Source organism: Rhinolophus ferrumequinum, chromosome 8 (assembly GCF_004115265.2).
Source record: "Rhinolophus ferrumequinum isolate MPI-CBG mRhiFer1 chromosome 8, mRhiFer1_v1.p, whole genome shotgun sequence".
Lineage (NCBI taxonomy): Eukaryota > Metazoa > Chordata > Mammalia > Chiroptera > Rhinolophidae > Rhinolophus > Rhinolophus ferrumequinum.
The window spans coordinates 60,218,762-60,241,861 of NC_046291.1; the positions used below are offsets into that span (position 1 = coordinate 60,218,762).

Here is a 23,100-nt window from a genome sequence, read left to right on the forward strand (position 1 = left end):
TCCAGGAACCACACAGAGCTACATAACCAAGGAATGTACTACTTACTGGCACTGCCTCACTATTTTCTAAATGTTTTAAATTAGAAGTAATTACAAGTAAATCATTCATGCTGTTGGCATCTCAGACAGTACTAATACTACCACACAGCACAAGAAGGTAATGACCAGATTTGTGTAAATTAGGTTAGTTTTTCATTTTTCAAATGAAAGGCATATATACAAAGTCTGACAGTTAACGTTCATGAACTTGCCACCGTGCACTTACATTAGCAGCACTGTACAAACAGCTCAGTAAGGTTTTAGAACCTTTGTGTCTCAGTGTCTCACAGCTGTGTTTGTGTCGACATGTGGCAGTGTCTTGCTGAGTGGCATATATTATTGTTGCGTACTTTTGCGTGCTGTCAAAAGAATGTCTGAGCTTGAATGAGAGCAACGAACAAACATTAAATTTCTTGTTAAGCTTGACAACAGTGGACATGAAATCAGGAACATGTTAGTCCAAGTTTATGGGGATAATGCCATGAAGAAAATAGCAGTGTACAAATGGATTAAACGTTTGACTGAGGGGTGAGAACTTGTCACTGATGAAGAGAGATCAGGGTGGCCAGTGAAGAACAGAACTGACAAAAACATTGCAAATGTTTGTCAAATTCTACATCAAAATCATTAGTTGACTGTGAGAAACACAGCAGACTAAATAAACATCAATAGAGAAACAGGAAAATCTTAACTGAAAATCTTGGCATGAGAAAGGTGTGTGCAAAAATGGTCCTGAAGGAGCTCAAAAAACAAAGGAGAGTCAAAGTTTGCCGAGACCCTTTGGAGAGGCAAGACAATGTTTTGGGCCATGTTATCACTGTTGATGAAACATGGGTGTACCAATACGACCCTGAAACAAAGTGTCAAAGTGCACAATGGAAGTCAGCCAATTCTCCATGATCAAAACAATTCTGTCAGTCCAAATCAAGAGTCAAAACTAGGTTGCCAGACTTTTTTGGTATCAGAGGAATTATTCATTATGAATTTGTACCAACTAAACAAACAGTTAACCAAGTTGATATTTGGAAGTGCTAAAAAGGCTGCATGAAAAAATTAGACGAGGGCACACAGGTGGCTCAGTTGGTTAGAGTGTGAGCTCTGGGCAACAGGGCTGCCGGTTTGATTCCCACATGGGCCAGCCCTCCTCAACTAGAATGAAGAAAATGAGCTGCAGCTGAGCTTACGCTGAGCTCCCAAGCAGCCGAATGCCTCAGTTGGTTAGAGCATGTCCTCTCAACCACAAGGTTGCTGGTTCAACTCCCACAAGTGATGATGGACCGCACCCCCCTGTAACTAAAGATTGAAAGGATGACAATTTGACTTGGATGGAGCTAATTGGTCCTGGGAAAAACACACTGTTCCCCAATAAAAAGTCCTAGAAATACACACCATTCCCCAATAAATTCCTGTTCCCCTTCCACAATAAAATCTTAAAAAAAAAAAAAAAAAAAGTTACGCGACCTGTACTTTTCACCAACAATTCATGGCTTTTGCATCACGACAATGCATCAGCTCACACGGCATTGTGTGTGAGGGAGTTTTTAGCCAGTAAACAAATCACTGTATTGGAACACCCTCCCTACTCACCTGATCTGGCCCCCCATGACTTCTTTCTTTACCCAAAGATAAAGGAAATATTGAAAGGAAGACATTTTTGATGACATTCAGGACATCAAGGGTAATACGATGAGAGTTCTGATGGCCATTCCAGACAAAGAGTTCCAGAATTGCTTTGAAGGGTGGACTAGGCACTGTCATCAGTGTGTAGCTTTCCAAAGGAAGTACTTCAAAGGCCACCATAGTGATATTCAACAATGAGGAATGTAACACTTTTTCTAGGGTAAGTTCATGAACCTAATTGTCAGACCCTATATAATCTCTTCTGGAAATTTCAGAAGGGTGCTTTTAGTCCCATGATACTCCCACAACTACATCAACTATCTAAATATGTTTGCATTGTTATGATTAAATTATTCTGGTGATTGTCATGTTAAATCTATATATGTTGGCGATTATTATGTTAAGGTTATTCCTTTAGACTTAATGTACCTTGTTTCCCTGAAAATAAGACTGGGTCTTATACCGTATTCCCCCAAAAATAAGACCGGGTCTTATAGTAATTTTTGCTCCAAAAGATGCATTAGGGCTTAGTTTTCAGGGGATGTCTTATTTTTTCATGTACAACAATCTACATTTATTCAAATACAGTCATGTCATCTTCTGGAACATTGTCATGACGTACTAAATGCATCTGTCTGGCTGATGATCTTAACTGGGGCTTATTTTGGGGGTAAGTCTTATTTTCAAGGAAACATGGTACTATCAGATGCATAGCTCGGTCTTTTTGTTAATAATGCTGCTGTATAAAGTGTTTTTATTAGCTCACATGAGTTCCTCCTATATGCTTTTCCTAGACTCCTTAAGGCTTAAGCAGGTAACAGGTAAAACAAGACAAATGGACAAGTATTAGAATACTTGCCTCTCACAAGCAGTCAAGTTTATCCCAATCCACAAGGCCAAACGGACTATATGTGCTCAGTGGAACTAGCTACTCCATTTATTCTTGTTGATATGCTATTATATAAGAACTAATAAGCAATTTTTCTAAGTATGCCTTCTGCCTCTTCAAACAAATACATAGCTCCTATATCTTTTGAACTTACTTCTCTAAGACATCTCTAGTACCTAAGAGCACCCATGTCCTGTCTGTACACTAAAATACTTCTTCTGAAGACACTCTCACACTTAAAACAATTCTCTGTATTCCCCAACACCAAAAAACTTAATTCCAAGAACATAGTACATGACCGCCAACTGCTCAAGCCTTATCTATCACTTCTCAGCTATACTATATGCTCTAGTATACTATTAGTCTATTTAAACCAAGTTGCTTAATAAACTAACATGAAGTGTTTCATGTATCCAAGTCTTTAGAGAAACCAGAGCCTATCAGTTCCTTTTCTCAATCCATTCGATAGTTCCCCTTTGTTGGTCTAAATTTTCCCTTACTGACTATGCCCTTTCTTTATTTTGTCCATAGTATTCTATGATATGCTCACCGTTTAATCTATGTATTTTACTTATTTATTTCTGTCTCCCAGGACTCCACTAGGGAGAGGATATGCCTATGCAATGGCACGGATATGAGTCTGTTTTATTTCCTACTCAACCCCCAGTGCTTAGAACAGTGCCTGGCATATAATGGTTTCTAAATAATCAGTTGTTAAGTCAAATTGCTTTGAAGTGTACATGTTTCTTCTCCATAGAACTTCATTCCTCTCCAAATTTACTCCTACCCAACCTTAAAAACTTAGTCCCCGCATTGCCTGGCTTCTTATAAGAGTGGTACTTTGGGCATATCTAGTTTCTATTCCTACCACATTATATTAAAATATTTCATTCCCATGAGCTGCCATTTACGAAGTGTCTACTATGTGCTAGGAGAGTGTACATATGCTTCTCTAAGACAACCTAGAATGTATAAAACAGTGTTTGTACTCAGAGGAAAGAACATCTAAGAATTCTCTAAATGTATCATCTCATTTACTGCTCAAACTTTAAAGGATAGATACTATTATCCTGAATGTACAGAGAAAGAAGCCAGAATACAGAGAAGCTAAATAACTTGTCAAATTTAGTACCCAGGTTTCTCTTTAACCCAGAAGTCCATCTTCTTAAGACTGCAGGCTACCACTCACTATAGTCACAAATGCTGCTTGAGTGTCACCTCCTGTGGACAGCTTTTTCATGAACCATATCACTCTCCAGGAGAAGTAAAACTAATAATTCAGCAAAAATTCATTGAGTTTCCATTATGTGTTGAGGCTTGTGTGCATAGAATGATGATATCTTGCCTTTGGAGAGCTTACAATATAGTTATTTAAATTGAATATTTTCACTGCTCTATTATTCTGCAAACTTTGGGATGAATTCTGGAAGTGGGTTATGAGTGAGGATGAAGTCTCTGCTGTGTTTACTTTTCTTATCAGGAGTAGAATGTCTATTAAAAAATAATCAAATGGCTAAGCAATGTCTGATAAACTCTCCGATCAGAGAAATTTCTTCTAGTCCTCTTAAAGGACTCCAGCATGGTCCCCTCCTGTTCTTTAGATCACAATTAGTTCAATGATAATATTGATATCAGCTGGCAGTTAGTTATAAGTGAATGGAGGGATATCTGGAAGGTCTTATCCACACCAACGAGAGGTTTCTTTTGCATACATTAGAGCTCATTTACATTAGAGCTCATTTACCTGAGAGTGGTGACCGTTATGCCGTTCATAGTTCTATGAGAAATGTACATATCTCATGACACTCCTCCTTAATAGGAGAAATTCATAATATTTCATCTTGGAGGCCTGCAGAGAGCAGAGGAAGGTGGAAGAGGTACTGAAAGAAAGAAATAGAAGGAAACATTAGATGCAGAAAAGCCCAAGGACAAATGTTGCTCGTTTTTCACTTGTGCCTCCACAGGCTGCAGTCATTCAGGACTGGATAGCTTCCTCCTACTGGGAGATGCCACAGTCTCCTTTGCTTTCTTAATAGGTTTTTGTTTGTTTGTGTTTTTTTTGTTTTTTGTGTGTTTTTTTTTTTTTTTTTTTTTTTAATACAAGATCAACAATGCTGCCTCTTTGATGAGGCTGTTGTATCTCGAAGTTGCTATATTTTGTTTTTCTTCTAGGGCAGGTCTCTAATGGTATTTTTTCATTCTCAAAGAGCCCCCTTCCCCTCCCTGAGTCTACTAGAAAGAAAGGAATTAAAAACTCCTACGCATTCACTAAACTGGTCAGTTCAGCGCAGAATAATCTTTACTTAGTGCCCCCAAATACGAAAAAACAGTGTAGCTTGTGGTTCTAAGAATGGTAAAGGATTGGAAGAAATTGCAAAGAAAGACTTGCGAGCTAACTGGCCCCTCTGGAAACCATCCAAGAGACAAAAATAATAGCTCAGATTATTGACTTTTGCTCCATGCCAGTGACTTATTGGGTCACTCTCAGATGAAGAGTCTTCTGGTGACTTTCTGTTGTAAAAACAGTGTCAGTTCTAAAATTACAGTTCCCAAATTGCTTCAAGTCAGAATGCAATGGGAAGCCAGCTTCCACTTCCTACCGTTCACCGTCTCCCCACACATGGTTGCTATCTGCTCCCCTTCAGGTACAAGGTGAGAGAGAAGAAAGGTTATGGAGTAGGACGGTTCGTACCTGAGTAGCATGTCTGCCCTCTCTGCGTCTGGCAGATGGTCAGAGCTGACACTGTCTCCATGGGACACTTGGGGGAGCTCTTCAGAGGCCCTGTGGAGACACTGCCTCACTTTCTGCCCCTCCCCCACACTGCTATCCCTCCAACCTGGGGCTCCTTGCCAATTTCCTCCCTGGCCCCCAACCTCAGATAGTTTAGCACCTGTCTCTTCCTCTGGAGCCCCCTTGCCCCTGATGCCACAAGAACCCCATGCCCACTCTTGGTCCAGGAGACTTGACCATGAGGCCCTTTTGCTGGTGCACCCACCAGTCCCAATAATGATGCCCTTTGTCTCTGCTGCAAAGGCCAAGAGCTTTCTGGCCCTCTACATACCCAGGGTTTAGATCATGGTAGCCAACTCTTCATCCACATTTGTTTTCAAATACCCATCCTGTTTCCCAACTGCAGGGAGCACATTTCAAAGGTCTTGGAGTGGACCCTTAAAACCCCTCATTAGGTCTGGTCTTGGAAGCTGGCAGCTCCTAAGGGTGGGAAGGGCCAGTTGTCTCCAAAGAAATTTCTTCCCCAATGCTCTCACATCACTGTCTTCTCCACTCCCAGGCTGTTTTACATCCTTGATATAAATGTTCTGCAACTATTTCCTATGTAAATCCGCATGTTTGTGGTGTAAGGGGATCATTCTCACTTTAGTTCTCTGATATCTATTATATTAGAATATCATATCAGTGGATATTGAGATAGGGAGCATCCTATTCAATATTTTAGTACACACGTATTCACTCATTTGGATCCCCAAACAATTCTATGCAATAGAGATTATCCCTACTCTTTAGAGGAGGAAACTGGGATGCATTTAGGTTTAGGAAATCATTTAATTAAATCCCCTGAGTTTTACTCAGCATGTAAAGGATAGAGCCAAGATTCAGATTCAGACAGTATGAGTGTAGATCTGGGGCTCTCAAACAGTAGGCTATGCTCTATTATCAACAGGTACTGTAGACACGAACATGGAAAATCATTTAATCCTGAAGTGAACTGCATCTGGCCAAGGGAGCAAAAAATAGAAAATTACTATGTTTTGGCATAGAGGTAAACTTCTGTTGAGTCTTGCTAAAAGGTAGAACTTTATTCAATAAAAAATTAGAGTATAATTATTATTTTTTTAAATATCTACTTATATGTCAATAGGCTGCAATCTTACCTAAAGTTGCAAAACCTGATCACCTCCCAATCATCTCCAGCTACTACCCCAGGTTTCTGTACGGCTCTTCAATAAAACGCCTCAAAAATGTTTGTGTCATATATACACTTCTACTCTCACTTACTCTTGAATACATTCCAAAGAGATTCATAGGCTCTAATCTACCACAATATTTCTTGAAAAGGCTATTCCATGATCGTATCTCAGTACTTACTCACTCTACCCATCAGCTAGACTGTGCAGCTGATCGTGCCCTTTTGTTGTGATACTTCCTTCTCTTAGCCTTCCCTCTCCCCACTCCCTGCCCTACACTCTTCCTTTTTCTCCCACCTCCCTGTTCTTCCACAGTCTTCACCTGTTCTTCTTCATCTTTCTTTCTTTGATGCTACAGTGCTCTAACCTCAAGACCCAAATTACTCTGTCTACATTTATTTTCTAGATGACATCTTCCTGTCCCCAGTGATTCTCAAATTCATGTCTCTGGCTTGGATGAATCCCTAAACTGCACTGTTGTCTCCTGTATCTAACTGCCTTTAAGATAACCTCCATTTGGATATCTAATAAGCAATCCCAAAGTTAACATACCCCAATATATCTGCAAATCCTATAGGCTCTACTTCAAAACAGCTCAAACAAACCCCTTCTCACCACCTTTACTGACAGCACCTTAGTACAAACCACTCTCATCACCTGCTAATATGATATTTTCCTAACTGATCTTCCTGCTTCCATCCTGGACTTTCCCAAAAGCTATTCTTCACATAGAAGTCAGATGAACAGTTTTAAGTCAAATCATGTCAATTTCTGCACAAACCCTCCAATGCCTTTCTGTCCAACTCAGATGAACTTCCAAATCCATACCTTGGCCTTTCACGCGCCATGGCTCCCTACTTCTCCTTTGACCTTACCTACTCTCCTACCCCATTCTACCCACAATCACCACACCACACTAGTCACACTGGCTTCCACGCTGTTCCTTGAATTTACAACCCTGCTCCTACATAAAGGCTTTTTCACTGAGAGTTTTCTTTGCCAGGTGCATTCTTTAGCCACAGAACCACATAGCTCATTCTATTACTGCCTTTATTTCTTTGCTTACATACAACTTTATAGGAAAAGCATTCTTCTACCTCTTATTATTGATCACCTTATTTTGCTTTCTCTTTCTTCACTGTACTTCTTTTCACTTGATGTAGTAGATACTTATGTGTTCCTTTATTATGTCTCTCCTAGTAGGATATAAGTTCCATAAGTACAGGACCTTGATTTGCTTTTTTTATTGCTATTCTTCTCATCACCATGTGAAAACCCAGAACATAAAGCAGCTCAGAGGGAAGAGTCCTGGCCTTTTATTTTAAAATGCAGCTAGGAATTAAGATTACCCTGAGTTTGCTTGCTCTGTGGATATTATTAAAAAGTAACATTCTAAACATTTTATTAAAATGAGCACTGTTCCTCCTAACCATCCTTTCCCACTTTGAGAATGTTTTCACTCAGCGGAAAACATGGAAATGAACCTGATTCTAAATTATATTAGAATAATTACATGTATAATTTTATAATTATTGGAAAATGTTATTATAAATAAGCTTGTTCTTAAAAAACGTTAATTACACCAGAATACAAGATTCATTTTAACAAGGACTGAAATTTTTATTTCTAGATTTTTTTAGTTCTCTTTTTGAATGTGATGATTTTTTTCTTCACTGCTAGATTATTGTTTGCTGAATTGTGTTTCCATTTCTCTTGCTCCCAATGTCGCATTCAAGAAAAATATTTAGAAGCACACTGTAGTGACTTCTTCGGTTAATGTTACTTTACCAAAGTAGTATCTTCACAGAACTTAAAGTTTATAGAATAATGAAAAAAAAAATGTTTTGCCCTCTAAAGTGTATTTGAGTATCCTCTTCTAAAATCCATGCATTTCTTTGCAATACCTCCTGTCCAGGAGGTTATGAAAGATTGATGGAGACATTAAATCCAAAAACTAAAAGAGAAAAAAATGTAAATGTGAGTCTTCAGTTGACTTTAGAGGAGACATATTGCTTAATAGAAACATGCAGGAAACAATGATAGTGGGGCAGCAAATTCCAGATGAATTACACTTATTCAATATGCTTTGGAGCCGATGTGTATAGATGAAATTTTTTATAAAGCACTGTAATTTTATGGGTTTTTAGCACTAGACAGTAATTTTACAAGCATTAGTATTGAAAGAAATGATTCTGCTCCTTGTTACCAAAAGCAAAATTACTCTGCTCTGTTATAAACCTGTTAGATCTCTCTATCCCTACATCTTTTATTTATTGATTTCTCACAAATCTGTGCTTTATGTTGTCTTGTACAATCAGTAGTGTACCTCAAATGTTGAAAGATTTTTAAACTGCTAAGTAACAAATCTGTGAATTCACAATGATGTTCTACAAAATCCAGGGTATATGTCATTTTAAGTGTTAAAATCAATATGTATTTTGGTTCATTAGCAAATTACATAATGGCTATTTCTAGCATCTCCACAGACTCTCTGTTTAACCAATTTGTAGTGTAATGCCTGGCCTGAAGCATTTCTATTTTTAGTTCTAATGGAACAGTCTTAAATTGCTTATTTTCTGTTTACTAAAGTCATCCCGCTTGTTACCATGGAAACTATGACAAGTGTTGTAGCTAACTATTTTATTAAATAAATTAAAGATGTAGCTGAACACTGTGAAGGTGCAGCATGTCGTTTTTAAAACAGTCTTTCCCACATCTGTAAAACCATGGTCAGCATTGTAGAAAATATGAAATTATTTCTAAATAAGGTCTTGTATATTTCAAATTTGGGAGACTATCCACATTTGAAAATCTGAATCATACCTAGCACATATGACTCTCCACCTTACAGAGTCTATATTCTAAAAGTATTATTATAAATACCCATTGTATAATTCCTTGGAAATTAGAACATGTTCACCTACCAAAATAATTTCGTAAATAATAATTAGATCTCCAGGTCCACCCTCAAAAGCCCTTCAACCTGTGATGTCTCACTCTATATCAGTAATAGCAGTAGCCTTTGTTCTCAACTCTGGCAACAGGAGCCATGTTATAGGGAGGAGAAGAAAGGAAAGAGTTTCCTCGTACTCACTTTGTTTTCAATAGTCAGAGAATAATAGGACACAATTTGGGAATGCAAGCATCCACTGGCCTTCCCACCTACTTCTGCTGTGTGTCATTGCTCCTGTCTGCAGCCTGTTGGGGTCCTTTCCCTTTCCTACATCTCCCTCTGAAGTTCAGGCCAGACCCACCTTGCTCCCAACCTACTCCTGCGTCTACATTGAAACTCATTCTCCTCAAGTGTCAAGATGGTCTCAACTAGTTGCTAAAAAAGGAAAGCAATCAAAATACATACTATAACTTGACTGACTGAGAGCTCTTCCTGAAGTTTTTGCGTTTTAAAAATACAATACTTTTGAACCCAAACAAATCCTCAACCTGTGAGATTTCTGTCACCGTAACTAAAAAAATATTCAAGACCTTGACAGCATTATCGAGGGCTAAGTGAAATAAATCAGAGAGAGAAAGGCAAACACCATATGATCTCACTTATATGTGGACTCTAACAAACAAAACAAAACAAGAAAATAAGAACAACAACAAAAACGAGCTCATAGATACAGAGACCAGATTGTTGTTTGCTGGGTAAGTGGAGGCAGGAGATGGACAAAATGGGTAAAGAGGGTAAAAAGGTACAAACTTCCAGCTCTAAAATAAATAAATCATGAGATGTAATTTACAGCATGGTAACTATATCGTTAATTATAGGTAATAATACTGTATTGCATAGTATTTGAAAGTTGCTGACAGAGTAGATCTTAAAGTCCACATCAAGAACTAGAAGAAAAAAATGTAACTGTATAGTGATGGATGTTAACTAGACACTGGTGATCATTTCACAGTGTGTACAAATATTAAATTATTATGTTCTACACATGAAACTAATATAGTGTTATATTTTAATTATGCCTCAACAGAAAATATTTAGAGGATAAAATATGAGGAAACTGCTGTGAGGAGATACCCAGTTTTAGAAGTCAGATCCAAGAAAGCAGTCAGAAGTCAATTGATATAAAAGTCAACTTCTTAACCGTATTCTCTTAATCTTGGATCTGGAGTTTTCTGTTCAAAGATAGGTGGTAATAGTTGATTGTAAACTGAAACATTCCTTTATTCATTTTCAGGTGATTCTGATAAAATATATCTTATTAGCCCTATAATTGTGCTTTTAAAGGAATATCATATTTTTGGTTGAAAGGCTCAAACTAACACAATAGTATAGACAAATTGTTGTCCTTATTTTCTAACAAACTACAAATCAAATAAAAATATTGTAATATGAGCATTGGGAATTTTTCACAAAAAAGGAACATATGTAAGACAGAGTCAATAATTTACTATTTTATGTCCAAGAAATTAAATGAGGAAAAGAAAATAATTTCCTTAACGTTAAAATCAAAATAACACAAAATGAATTGTCTTCATTGTTTATTTATATAGATTCAGATTTACGCAAAATATATAAGGGAAAGCTAAGAGTTGTTTTTCTAGAAGGTTAAAGAATATGTCTTTTTCCCTATACTAATTATTATAGTGGGGGGTGTGAAATCACATGAGAATTGATGTTCTGTTATTCTGTAGGGTAGTACGTGAATTATGCTGTAAATAACTTCTGGCAAACTTTGTGCATATTTTAAGTAAATATATGTGCAAGAAAACATGAAATAAAAAAATCAAAGTATTTTTAATTTAATTTCAATAATCGTTTAAGAAAAAAATTCTATAGGTTTTGATTAAAATTTGAATATTACTGCTACTTCAAAATGGAGGCGTACTTTTGACCTAACACTCATCTTTCATTCCCCTCAGGTTCCACGTTCATTTGCAACACTCACATAATTCCAGTGAAAAACCAAGAGGGCGTGGCCATGATGTTCATCATTAATTTTGAATATGTGACGGATGAGGAAAATGCTGCCTCCCCAGAGAGGGTAAATCCAATATTACCAGTCAAAAACGTAAACCGTAAGTAAAAGTAACATATACATAATGTTCTAAATATTCTGCTATTGTAATAATTTTAATACATTCTTCATTTTGATTCAGTTCTAAAAATATGTTTACATTTTAAGTAAATAATTTTATATATATAAAAAAGCTGTAGCTGATGTCACACTTTGGTCCCTTACAGTATCAATCAGCTGCTTTCAAAGCCATTTGAATTGCACATAATATAGTAAATTCAGTCAGTTCCCTACTGATGGACCTTTAGGTTGTTTCCCAACTTTCACTGTCACAAATAATGCCAGAAGGAAATGTGCATATATATTTTCTATTCTTTTTTTTAAAACATGGTTTTTTTTAAGTTTTCAATTACAGCCAGCATACAATGTTTTATTATTTTCAGGTGTATAACACAGTGATTAGGCATTTACGAGTATATACCTTACAAAATGATCACCTGTATAAAGCCGGTACCCACTGACACCATACATAGTTATTACAATACCACTGACTGTATTCCCCATGCTATACTCTACATCCCCATGACTATTTTATAGCTACCATTTGTACCTCTTAATCCCCTTCCCACTTCACTCATTCCACCTGTGCCCTCCACCCCCAAGCTGACAACCATCAAAATGTTTTCTGTATCTATGAGCTTGTTTCTATTTTGTTTATTCATTTATCCTGTTCCTAGATTCCACATATTAGTGAACCCATAGGACATTTTTCTTTCTCTGTCTGACTTACCCCACTCAGCACAATACCCTCTGGGTCATGTTGTTGCAGATGGCAAGATTGTATTCTTTTTTATGACTGAGTAGTATTCCATTTTATATATGTACTACCTCTTCTTTATGCTTTCATCCATTGATGAACACCCAGGTTGCCTCCATATCTCAGTTATTGTAAATGATGCTTTATGTTCTGTTGGTCTATTTATCCTTCTGAATCACAGTTTTAAGTATACAGTTAATATCTGATATGACGTGCTCTCTTTGATATTACTTTTAAGGGGTTTGGCGTTATTTCTTGTTTAACATTTTATGTGAACTTTAGAAACAACATATTTAGATGCAAAAAAGATCCCTTTGGTATTTTAAATAGATTCCTATTAATTTTATAAAGTAATTGGAGGAACACTAACATCTTTATGATGTTGAGTCATTCTATACAAAACTGTATATTGTATGTATTTTCATTTTAGGTCTAATTTTTATGTCTTTCAGGAGTATTTTTAAATTTTCCTCACTGTTTAGTTTGCCACTTGGCATTTAACATTTTTGTTGTTGCTATTATTATAAATGGGGTCTTCTCTTTCATATTTTTAAGGCTACTGGTATTTTCAGTATGTTCATTATGTGTCCTACTATTTTAATGAATAGCTTGTGGTGGCTTATACATTGACTCTCATGAGCTATTCAAGTATGCTAGCATATCCAATAGAGATTGCTTTACTCTTTCCTTTCCGATTCTTATACATCTAATAGTTTTCTCTTCTCTAATTGTACTGGCCTCCAGTGTATTATTAAATACCTCCAACATATCGTTAAAAGAAGTTGTTGGTCAACATCATGCCTTATTCCCAATTTTTGTGTGAATGCCACCAGAGTTCTCCATTAATTCAACTGATGGCATTTGGGCTGAGCTATGTGTGTTTTAGAATTTTAAGAAAGTTTCCATTAATTTGTATTTTTTAATAATGGGTGCTGAAATTTGTAAATTGCCTTTCAGTATCTGTAGAAATGAGTGTACTATTCTGTTTCCTTATTTTTATGGTAAATTTTATTAATAATGTTTACTAATATGAAACCATCCTCGCATCTCTGGAAGAAACCACATTTGGACATGATGTATTTCATTTTATAATATGCTGTTGGATTCTTTTATCTAAAATTAATTTAGAATTTTTGCATCTATATTCATTAGGGAAACTGATTTATAATGTGTGTGTGTGTGTGTGAGCAGTTTCATCAGGTACTGGTATCAATATTATAATTCCTTAAAAACATAATCTGGAGTTTTTCCTCTATTTTCTGTGCTACAGAACCATTTAAATAGTTTGAGGATTATCTGGATTTAAAGCTTACCTGAGATTGCTGTGTGAAATCATCTAGACCTGGTACTTATTTGTGGAGTATCTTTTTGACAAATTTCTTTTTTTTTTTCTTCTCCAGAGATTGGTCTAGTCAAATTATACAGCTCAATCAGTATCATTTTTTGCAAAGTTTTATTTCCCCAGAGGTTATTTATTTCATGTAGACTTTAACATTTTACTTTAACAGAATTATACAAAGTAGTCTTTTATGATATTTTTAAGATTACTCCGTTCCTGTACGTATTTTGTTTGTGACATTTCTCAGTTTTTTTTATTTTTGTTTTCTCCACTTAAAATGTTTTATTAATTAGCATTTTTCTTTCCATGGATCTACCTTTTTACCAGTTTATTAGTTCTATTAGTTTTCAAACTCACAAATTATGCTTTTATTTTTATTATTTCAGTTTTTCAATCAACTTTCTTGCTTTTTTTCTATTGCATTAACTTATTTTCATTCTTTCACTTTTTTTTGATATATGATTTTAAAGCTATATATTTTTTCTCTAAGCACTGTGTAAGCTCTACCCTACGAATTCAGGTTTATAGTATTTTCATTATCGTTTTTCTCAAAAATATCCAAAGTTTGTTTTCTTAGTTTTTTAATTCAAGAATTGTTTTATATAGAGTTTTTAATTTTGCAGTATGAAAGGTATTTTTTTAAGTATTATTTTTCTGTTAGTAACTTCTGGTTTTAATATTTTATGGCTACGAAATGATGTTTGTATTATCTCTCTTTTGGAATTTGCTAAGGTTAGCATTGTGGTTTATTATTTGATCAGTTTTCAGAAATGACCCATGTGAACAACAACAAGGTGATATTTGAGAATATTAGGTTACAAAAGTTAATACTATTTTTAAAACTCTACCTTATTATTATGTTGTTTAACTCTTCTGTATCCTTACTTATTTTCTGTCTTTTACATATGTCTTAGATTAAAAGAAATGTATTAAAGTCTTCTATTATTAGGGGATTTCTCTCTGTTTTTCCTTGTATATTCTAATTTTTTGTTTTATGACTATTGCTACTGTATTATTTCATAGTTATTTCATTTCATGTAGTCATATAAACCATTTTATATTATTACTTTAAGTTAGCCTGTAACACTCTAAGGCACCTTCTTTTTTATTTATTAATTTTCTATCTAAATTCTACTGTATCTTAAATCATGACATGAGTTTTTTTCTTTATTTTTGTTATATCTTTAAACCACCTTTTAGTCTTTGTTTTAGTTGTCTTTTTTATAACTTATTAAATTAGATTTTCCTTTGTTTCTTATAAGAAAAATAATACTTCTTTTAAAATTTATAACTGTAATAGATATTTATATTTACTGATATGACTGATATTTTTTACCTTTATACCAACATATTCTGTATTAAATAAACTATCTTAAAGTATTTCATTATGCTATATTTTCTTTTCTCTTACTGTGTGGATTTTGTTTTATTCTGCTTTTCTTTCATTTTATTCTTAGCAACATTTGTATTTCTAGTGGTTATAAAAAAAATTTATATAATGTCCTAAATCCCTCCAGAATTCCTTCAGTGTATTTTGATTCCTTATTATGAGCAAGAATAAAATCAACTTGTAATTCTTTTCCTCCTCTTTCCACCATGCATTTTGAAGTAATAATATCTCTCTTCATGTTTATCTTTGCACTCTTAAGTATGCCTAGTCTTCTACAATTCAGTTTGTTAGTTTAAATATTATCATTTGGCTGCTGCCTATTACCAACAAGGCACTCAATGAACTTATTTTATGTTTTCTTCCTTCTTCTCCTCTAATTTTGTTTCGTAGTGATATTTATAGCTTGTCAACTATGGAATGCTTACATACTTCTGACTTTTATTATAGTTTTAAATTTCTAATGAAATGTATTCAGTGTTCAACACCAGTCTTTTTGCAAGAGTTTTCCCAAATATAGCTTCTTGGATAAGGTCATTCTCTTGGAAATGTTCACGGGTAAAATATTTTTAGAGTTCTTTTGTGTTCAACACTATTTTTCTGTGTCCTTGACACTTGAAGGACAATATATATATATATATATATATATATATATATATATATATATATATACACACACACACACACATACACACATATATATATAGTGTGAGCCAAATATATATATATATACACACATATATATATATATATATATATATATATATATATATATATGTGTGTGTGTGTGTGTGTGTGTGTGTGTGTAATTATATATATTTGGCTCACACTATAATGAGTATATTTGGCAAACACTTTATTGCCCGGTGAACCTTATAGATTTTGTTCCATTCTTTTCTTGCATCAAATGTTGCTAATGAAAAGTCTGATATCAACCTACTTGACTTTCCTTTGTAAATGATTTTGATATATTTCTCAGAGTCTCAGGAAATTTTAGAAACAAACTAATAATAGGAATCTTTAATACTTATCTTTCAAACCAAAAGAAATTTTAAAGTCTAAAATTGTTATTAGTATATGTCTGGACTTGACTATTCTAAGTCAGATTTTCCAGATATTATATGTAAATTCATCTATTATTTCAGGAAATTTTATAGAATTATAATTTTACATACTTATATTATTTATGTTTGTTTGTTTTTCTTCTTCAGAGACTCAAGTAATATGCATGTTGGACCTTCTTTGCCTGTCTTTCACACCTATCACTTTTTCTTCGGCTCTTTTTTCTCTCTTTATTTCTATATAATTTTCTTGCCTTCTCCCATTTCTAACCTCTATCTCTTCTGTGTAGCTTATGATGTGGTCTTAATTTTTAAATGATTTTGTATTTTTTTTCCATGAACTTGTTACCTATATTGTTTTAGTTCTTACTTTGCATTTTATTCTGTTTGTCCAGTTTTTATGGAGTTTTTGAATTCCTGGTTTATAATCTTAATTCATATCTTAAATTGCTGGCTTAAAATTTTAAATTCTTTTTTTAAGATTTTTATTTAAAATATAGCTAATACAATATTATATATGTTTCAGGGGTAGACCATAGTTGTTCAACACTTATAGACCTAAATAAGTGATCACCATGATAAGTCCAACAACCATCTGCCATTATGCCATGCTATCACAATACGGTTGATTATGTTCCCGATGCTGTGCGTTACATCCCCATGACATATTTGTTTTATACCTGGAAATTTAGACCACTTATCGCCCTTTACCTTTCTCCCTCTTTTTAAATTTTTCAATTACAGTTGACATTCAATACTATTTTATATTAATTTCAGAGGTATAGCATAGTGGTTAGATATTTATGTAATTTAAGAAGTGATCCCCCTGACTAGTCTAGTATCCACCTGGCACTATACATAACTATTACCACATTATTGACTATAATCCCTATGCAGTACTTTACATTCCCATGACTATTTTGTAACTATCCATTTGTACTTAATCCCTTCACCTCTTACACCCTGCTCCGAACCCCTTCTCACCTATCACCTCAACAAATCTAGTACTCATCTGACAACATACATAGTTATTACAATATAATTGACTATATTCCTTATACTAACCTACATCCCCATGACTACTTTGTAATAACAAATTTCTACTTCTTAATCCCTGCCCCTTTTTTCCACCCATATCCCCAACCCTCTTCCCATCTGGAAACCACCAAAATGTTCTCCATATCTATCTATGAGTTTTCTTCAGAGTTGTTTGACATATAAGTGAAATCACATTGCATCTGTCTTTCTCTGTCTGACATACTCCACTCAGCTCAATACCCTCCAGGTCTAGCCATGCCACCACATATGACAACAACCCGTTCCCTTCCATGCAAGCTATATTCCACCACTGTATATATGTACTACCTCCTCTTTATTCATTCTTCCATTGACAGAAACCCAGGCTGGCCATTGTAAACAATGCTTCAATGAACATATGGATGTACACATCCCCTCGATGTAATATTTTGGGTTTCTTCAGATAAATACCCAGAAGTGGGATAACTGGGTGTTTCTTTGTCTCTTGTTATAGCCTTTGTTTTAAAGTCTATTTTGTCTGGTATAAGTATAGCTACCCCAGCTGTTTCTGTTTGTTTGTTTGTTTGTTTCCGTTTTCATGGAATATCGTTTTTCCATCTCTTTATGTCTGTGTGTGTATCTTTCAATCTGAAGTGATTCTCTTGTAGGTATATGTAAGGGTTTTGTTTTCTTATTCATTCAGCCTTACTATTTTGAATGAAGCATTTAATCCACTTACATTGAAAGTAATTGTTGATAGATATGTAGTTATTGCCATCTTATTATTCATATTTTTTCCTTCTTTTTCTTACAGAAGTCCCTCTAAGATTCCTTGTAATAATGGCTTGGTGATGATGAACTTTAGTTTTTTCTGGTCAGGGAAGCTCATTATCTGTCCTTTGATTTTTATATGATAGCCTTTCTGGGTAGAGTAGTCTTGGTTGTAGATCCTTGCTTGTCATCACTTTAAATATTTCTTGCCAATCCCTTCTGGCCTGCAAAGTTTCTGTTGAGAAGTCAGCTAACAATCTTAGGGGAGCTCCCTTATAAGTAACTAGTTGCTTTTCTCTTGCTGCTCTTTGGATTCTCTCTTTGCCATTTTAGTTATAATGAGTCTTGATGTAGGCCTATTTGGGTTCACCTTGTTTGGCTGGCTGTGGACTACTTGGTAGGAGCTACAAAGCGATCCAAGGTTTTTCATTGCTTATGCTAACCCTGAAGGCATGTGGGAGATGCCACACTATGAACCGAGGATACCTACCACCCATACCAGGGCTAGGGTAGCTCTGCAAAAAGCCAAGAAACTCTGAAGCCTGCTGCCAGCTACTAGCATCCTTAAGGTTCAGTTGCTGATAAAGCCTCATATAGTAGGTGAGTTGGGTGAGACAGGGTCTCAGGTAGTCACTAGTGAGGGAAGAGTGATGTTTACCAGGTTAATGTAGATTCTGGTTTGGTGCCAGTGCTGAGCCTGGAGCTCGGAGTCAAAAGTCTCAGAGCACATCGAGTCCAGTTGTCCCCGGCCCAGGTCGGGTGGACTCCAGTAGTTTTCCAAGAAAGAGTGTGTTGTTGGCCGGGCTGGCTGCTCACCCAGAAAGTACCTCCTTGTGTTGGGAGATTTTGGTGGGGTGGGTTCCCAATGAATCAGCAGGCCGGAGCCCCAGAGCTCATTAGACCAATCAGATTCAGAATTGGCTGTGAACATATAGGGTGGGCTCAACACATTAAAGATGGTGGCTGCCTGCCCAGCTGCATGGGAGAAGAACCCCACACAGGAAAAATGGTAACTGTCCTCCAGCCCTGGCCTCAAAACCACACACCTCAGTCTGCTCTCTATATGCTTCTGATGGCCCCTGAGTCACTGTTTCTCCACTGGAGCCCAAGGTGAGTGCCAGTGAGTGAGTGAGTCTGTGTGGGGACCATTTAAGAGGACATCTGGGTTTCCCACAGCCTTCTGTCCCATCTGAATGTTAGAATCCTCACTGGAGGAGATGTTGTGGGAGCACCAGTACTCTGGGCTGAGGAGCCTAGAGTTGAGTTCAGGTCCTTCTCTCCTCTGGGGGGAACCTCCATGGCTGAAGTATCCTTCCCTATTTTCAACCACCATGTGGAGGTTTGGGACCAGCCAGGTTTGCATCTCCCCCCTCGTACCAGACTCAATGTGGCTTCTTCTTTATACCTTTTGCTATAAAACTTCTGTTAAGCTAGACTTCAGATAGTTCTCCAGGTTGATTGTTCCATAACTGACTTGTAATTTTAATGTGTTCACGGAAGGGAGCAAGCACAGTGTTTATTTACTCTACCATCCTGTATCTTTAAATTCATTTTGCTATGTTATATATGTCTTCTGTTTCATAACTAGATTTTTAGCATTCTTTAGTATTTTTACTCAGTGTGAATCCCTCTATTCTGAGAGTAAACCCTATTTGAAATGTGTTCCACCACTCCAAGACTTTTTTATTCCCCCATTTTACTTAGTTTCTGCCTGACTCTCTCTTGCAGTGTACTCTCCTAAGCCAATTCTGATGGTCTTAGGCATTTATTTCCCTGCCTACAGGTAAATTAAAATCAGTACTGTCTCTTTCTCTAATTATTCTTTAGGCATAGTTTATGGGTATTTTCATTTGACTCCCTTATTTATTCTGTGGTTTTTATAAAGATCCATGAAGAAATTGAAATTTAGAGATCTGTCATTGTCAGTGGGAAACTGAAAGCCTTATCACAAAATTTTAATATTTGAAAAATAAATTGTTATACTGCATATGAATTCAGATAGCAAAATACATATGAAATAAAAAAGAAAAGTCCCAAAAGTCCATGTTGTAAGCCTAAGTATTATACTAAATAAAATGTACATCAGCTGAGACTTTTTTAGAGCATCAGTTACTTGTTTAAGTATGTCTAAATGACAGTACAATATTCTGTTAAAGCAATATTGGGACAAATATTTTAATGTAATATGATTTCAATAGTCTGAATACATTATGCTGAACAATATCACACGAGGAAAATTGTCTTTCAAAATCACCAATTTCCCAGGTAACATATTTAGAAACAAAATTGTAGTACTATAAAACACACACACACACACACATACACACACACAAAACAACTATTGTAATAAAAAGTCTTATTCTTTTAAGTTGACAACTCTTTTGATTTCTTTATATTTTCCACTAACAAAATCAGTCATGATTGAATGATTCCTGAGAGTATGCTTTAGGTTACGTCAGCATGTATTTTGGTCATAAATGTCAATAAGATAATTTGTTTGGGGGATGCCTAATTTTATTTCTTCATTGCCTTCACAAATTCTACGTTTTTTTTTTCCATAGAATGATTCTCTTTACTGATCCATTAAATTAAGTGGAAGTAATAAAAGGAAAGGTGTGTCAGCAGCATGGCAGAAAGGGGGTATTTTTAAAAAATAAATAAAGTATCGATTTTGAATTGAAATGCAATTTGGAGAATTAAAACTTTTCATGAATGGAAGATAACTCACACAATAGCCTCCCAGGATATAACACATAATCTGTGTGACTTTATACTTTGATTAAAATAGCATCTCATGTGAAATGATAACAAATTCAGAAGAAATTGTTTCTTATTTTGTAAACATGAATCATTTCTTTTCCTACATTGCAGCTGACTCTCATACATGGAATCTTTGGAGAGAGTAGAAATATGCAGATAAAATTGGTTCCAGAGAATTACAAAGGCACATTATTTACAACCAGTATATTGGGTTTTGATTATACCCTTCTATCATTATACACTCTAAAATTTCCTATACTTGGTGTCTCTTTTTTAAGAGTTGATTGTTAGATCAAGCAGAAAAGTGACAGAGAGACTATGCTTGGTAGCTTTGGATACTGTCCAATTTTTACCTTATGCTATGTCTGTTCTTTGGCAAACTACTGATTTTTTTTTCCTTAAAGTATAACTTAGTATACTATAACTTTCTCTAAGTGTGTAAAATAATGTTATTGGTTATTTCCAACGTTGATGTTCTAGTGATGGCCACTAAAACAAACAAAGAAAACACAAATAAAAGAATATCAAATGTTGATACATCTTTTTTCACAGAAATATCTTACCTTCAAAGTACTTAATTTCTTATTTAAATACTGAGTGTGTACGTGTGTGTGCATGCACCCAAGTGGTGAGATTTAAGTGAAAGTAATGGGGAAAAGGCAAATGTTTGAGATGTGGGTTCTGTAAATTTAAATGCATCTCCAGAATTGTAGACAAAATAAAGGAAAAAATTTGAAGTGACAACACAAGAAAAGCAGATGAAAGTGAAGTAAATATTTATTTGAGATAATTAAATAATAGAAAAGGAGCTAAATACACAATAGAAAACATGGATCATAAAAATGGACTATGATAAATTGGGCTAAGTTCTAGAAACCTAGAAACTTATTTCGTATTGAATGAAGTGGTATATCATTTCTCAGCACCAATATTTAGATTCCGAGTTAGGAACCCTACACAAAAGTACACACCTTTCTCTAGGAAGAACTAATTTTTCAGAGACTTATTCTTTGTCTAAGATATAGGACTAGCCACAAATAGATGGCTTATGTCATTTTGAATAGAGTACAAGTACATGAGAGAGTATTATTTCGATAGGTCTATCTATAAAATTGATAAATACTGCACAATTGAGTCAATGAATCCTACATAATAAATATAAATACAAATAAAAGATATAATTATTTTTTCCCATTTACGGCTTCTGTAAAACCTCTGCAGTCTAAAAAATGGAAATGATACAGAGTGGAAAAGTGATTGTACATTTTTTAACCAACAAAAAGGAGGCCACATCTAAAGGAAATAATAGCAGTGGGAAAATGTGTTTTATGTTTTTCTTTGGCTCTAATACATCTGGTGGTCTGAAATACTTGCAAAATGTGGAAGATTTCAAAACTATGCATTCTAGCTTACACTATTAATTTCAAAATTAATTGTTGTCAAGTTTAAGAAAATTTTGCTTTTATTATTTTAAATAAAATAGTTTAAAGTTTTATTTTAAATAATTTACAAGTATATTTGTATTTTATGTTTCTTCTTTTTATAGCAAGCATCTAGAATCACCAGTCTGATTCTCTCACACACACACACACACACACACACACACACAAATACACATATATTTTAATTAGTTAAAAATTTCTTGAGGGGTTTGAGGAAACCTATTTTAAATTTTAAAAACATATATATTTTGATAACAATATACATCCAAACAAATGAATGCATTCTATGTTTTTAACTTGTTCAACTCTAGCTCATAGCAGGTATCCTCAACATTTTACAATAAGTACTCAATACATATTTGTAGAGTATATAAATAAGTGGATAAGTTATTTTTACATTGAGTAATTGTTTGGTTTTCCCTACTGAATCAGCATTAGCCAGATTATCTAAGTCAGTGATTCCTTAATTGTGAGACCATCAGTATCACCACGAAATATATTTGAGATGCATGTTCTTGGGCTTACATCACATCAACTGATTCAGAAATAGAGAAATTCGCAATCCGTGTTTTAACAAGTTTTTCAAGTCATTCTGATACCCACTAACATTTGAAAACTACTGGCCTAAGTTAATTAATATTTATATAAAACTATGAAGATAAATTTAAGTGAAACTAAATGTAAAAAATAAATAAAGTTAAATTTCTATAGTATCTTATGCTTGCAGTAATTTTCAGTATGGAACTTTTCCATTTAATCTTATTAAGGTATTATAAAGGAGATTTCATTATCTTTGAAATGATTATAATTATACTCTTCAAATCAATGTAGAATTTTACTTTTATGCTTACTATAATAAAAGTTTGAATTACTCTAAAATCTTCATCTGCAGCTAATTCTACACACATAAAATACAGTTTGATAATTTAGGGAATTATCTAGCTAATGTAAGCCATTAAAAATGTATTCATATACTTTAGATTCAATATTCTGAATAATTGACGCATAAAACATATATTTGCCTGAATAGCTATGTTATTCCCTCAAATTTGTATCTCAATTTTCAG

At 34.7% G+C, this 23,100-nt stretch overlaps 1 protein-coding gene across 2 annotated transcripts in view; it reads left to right on the plus strand.

Annotated features, from left to right (window-relative positions):
* The window catches only part of KCNH7 (potassium voltage-gated channel subfamily H member 7), a 423,623-nt gene that overhangs the window by 263,383 nt on the left and 137,140 nt on the right, over positions 1–23,100 (plus strand). For both annotated transcript variants that reach the window (XM_033112181.1, XM_033112182.1), the window contains exon 3: positions 11,345–11,500. In XM_033112181.1, coding sequence (XP_032968072.1) covers positions 11,345–11,500 — 156 coding nt within the window. The remainder of the gene's footprint in view (positions 1–11,344; positions 11,501–23,100) is intronic.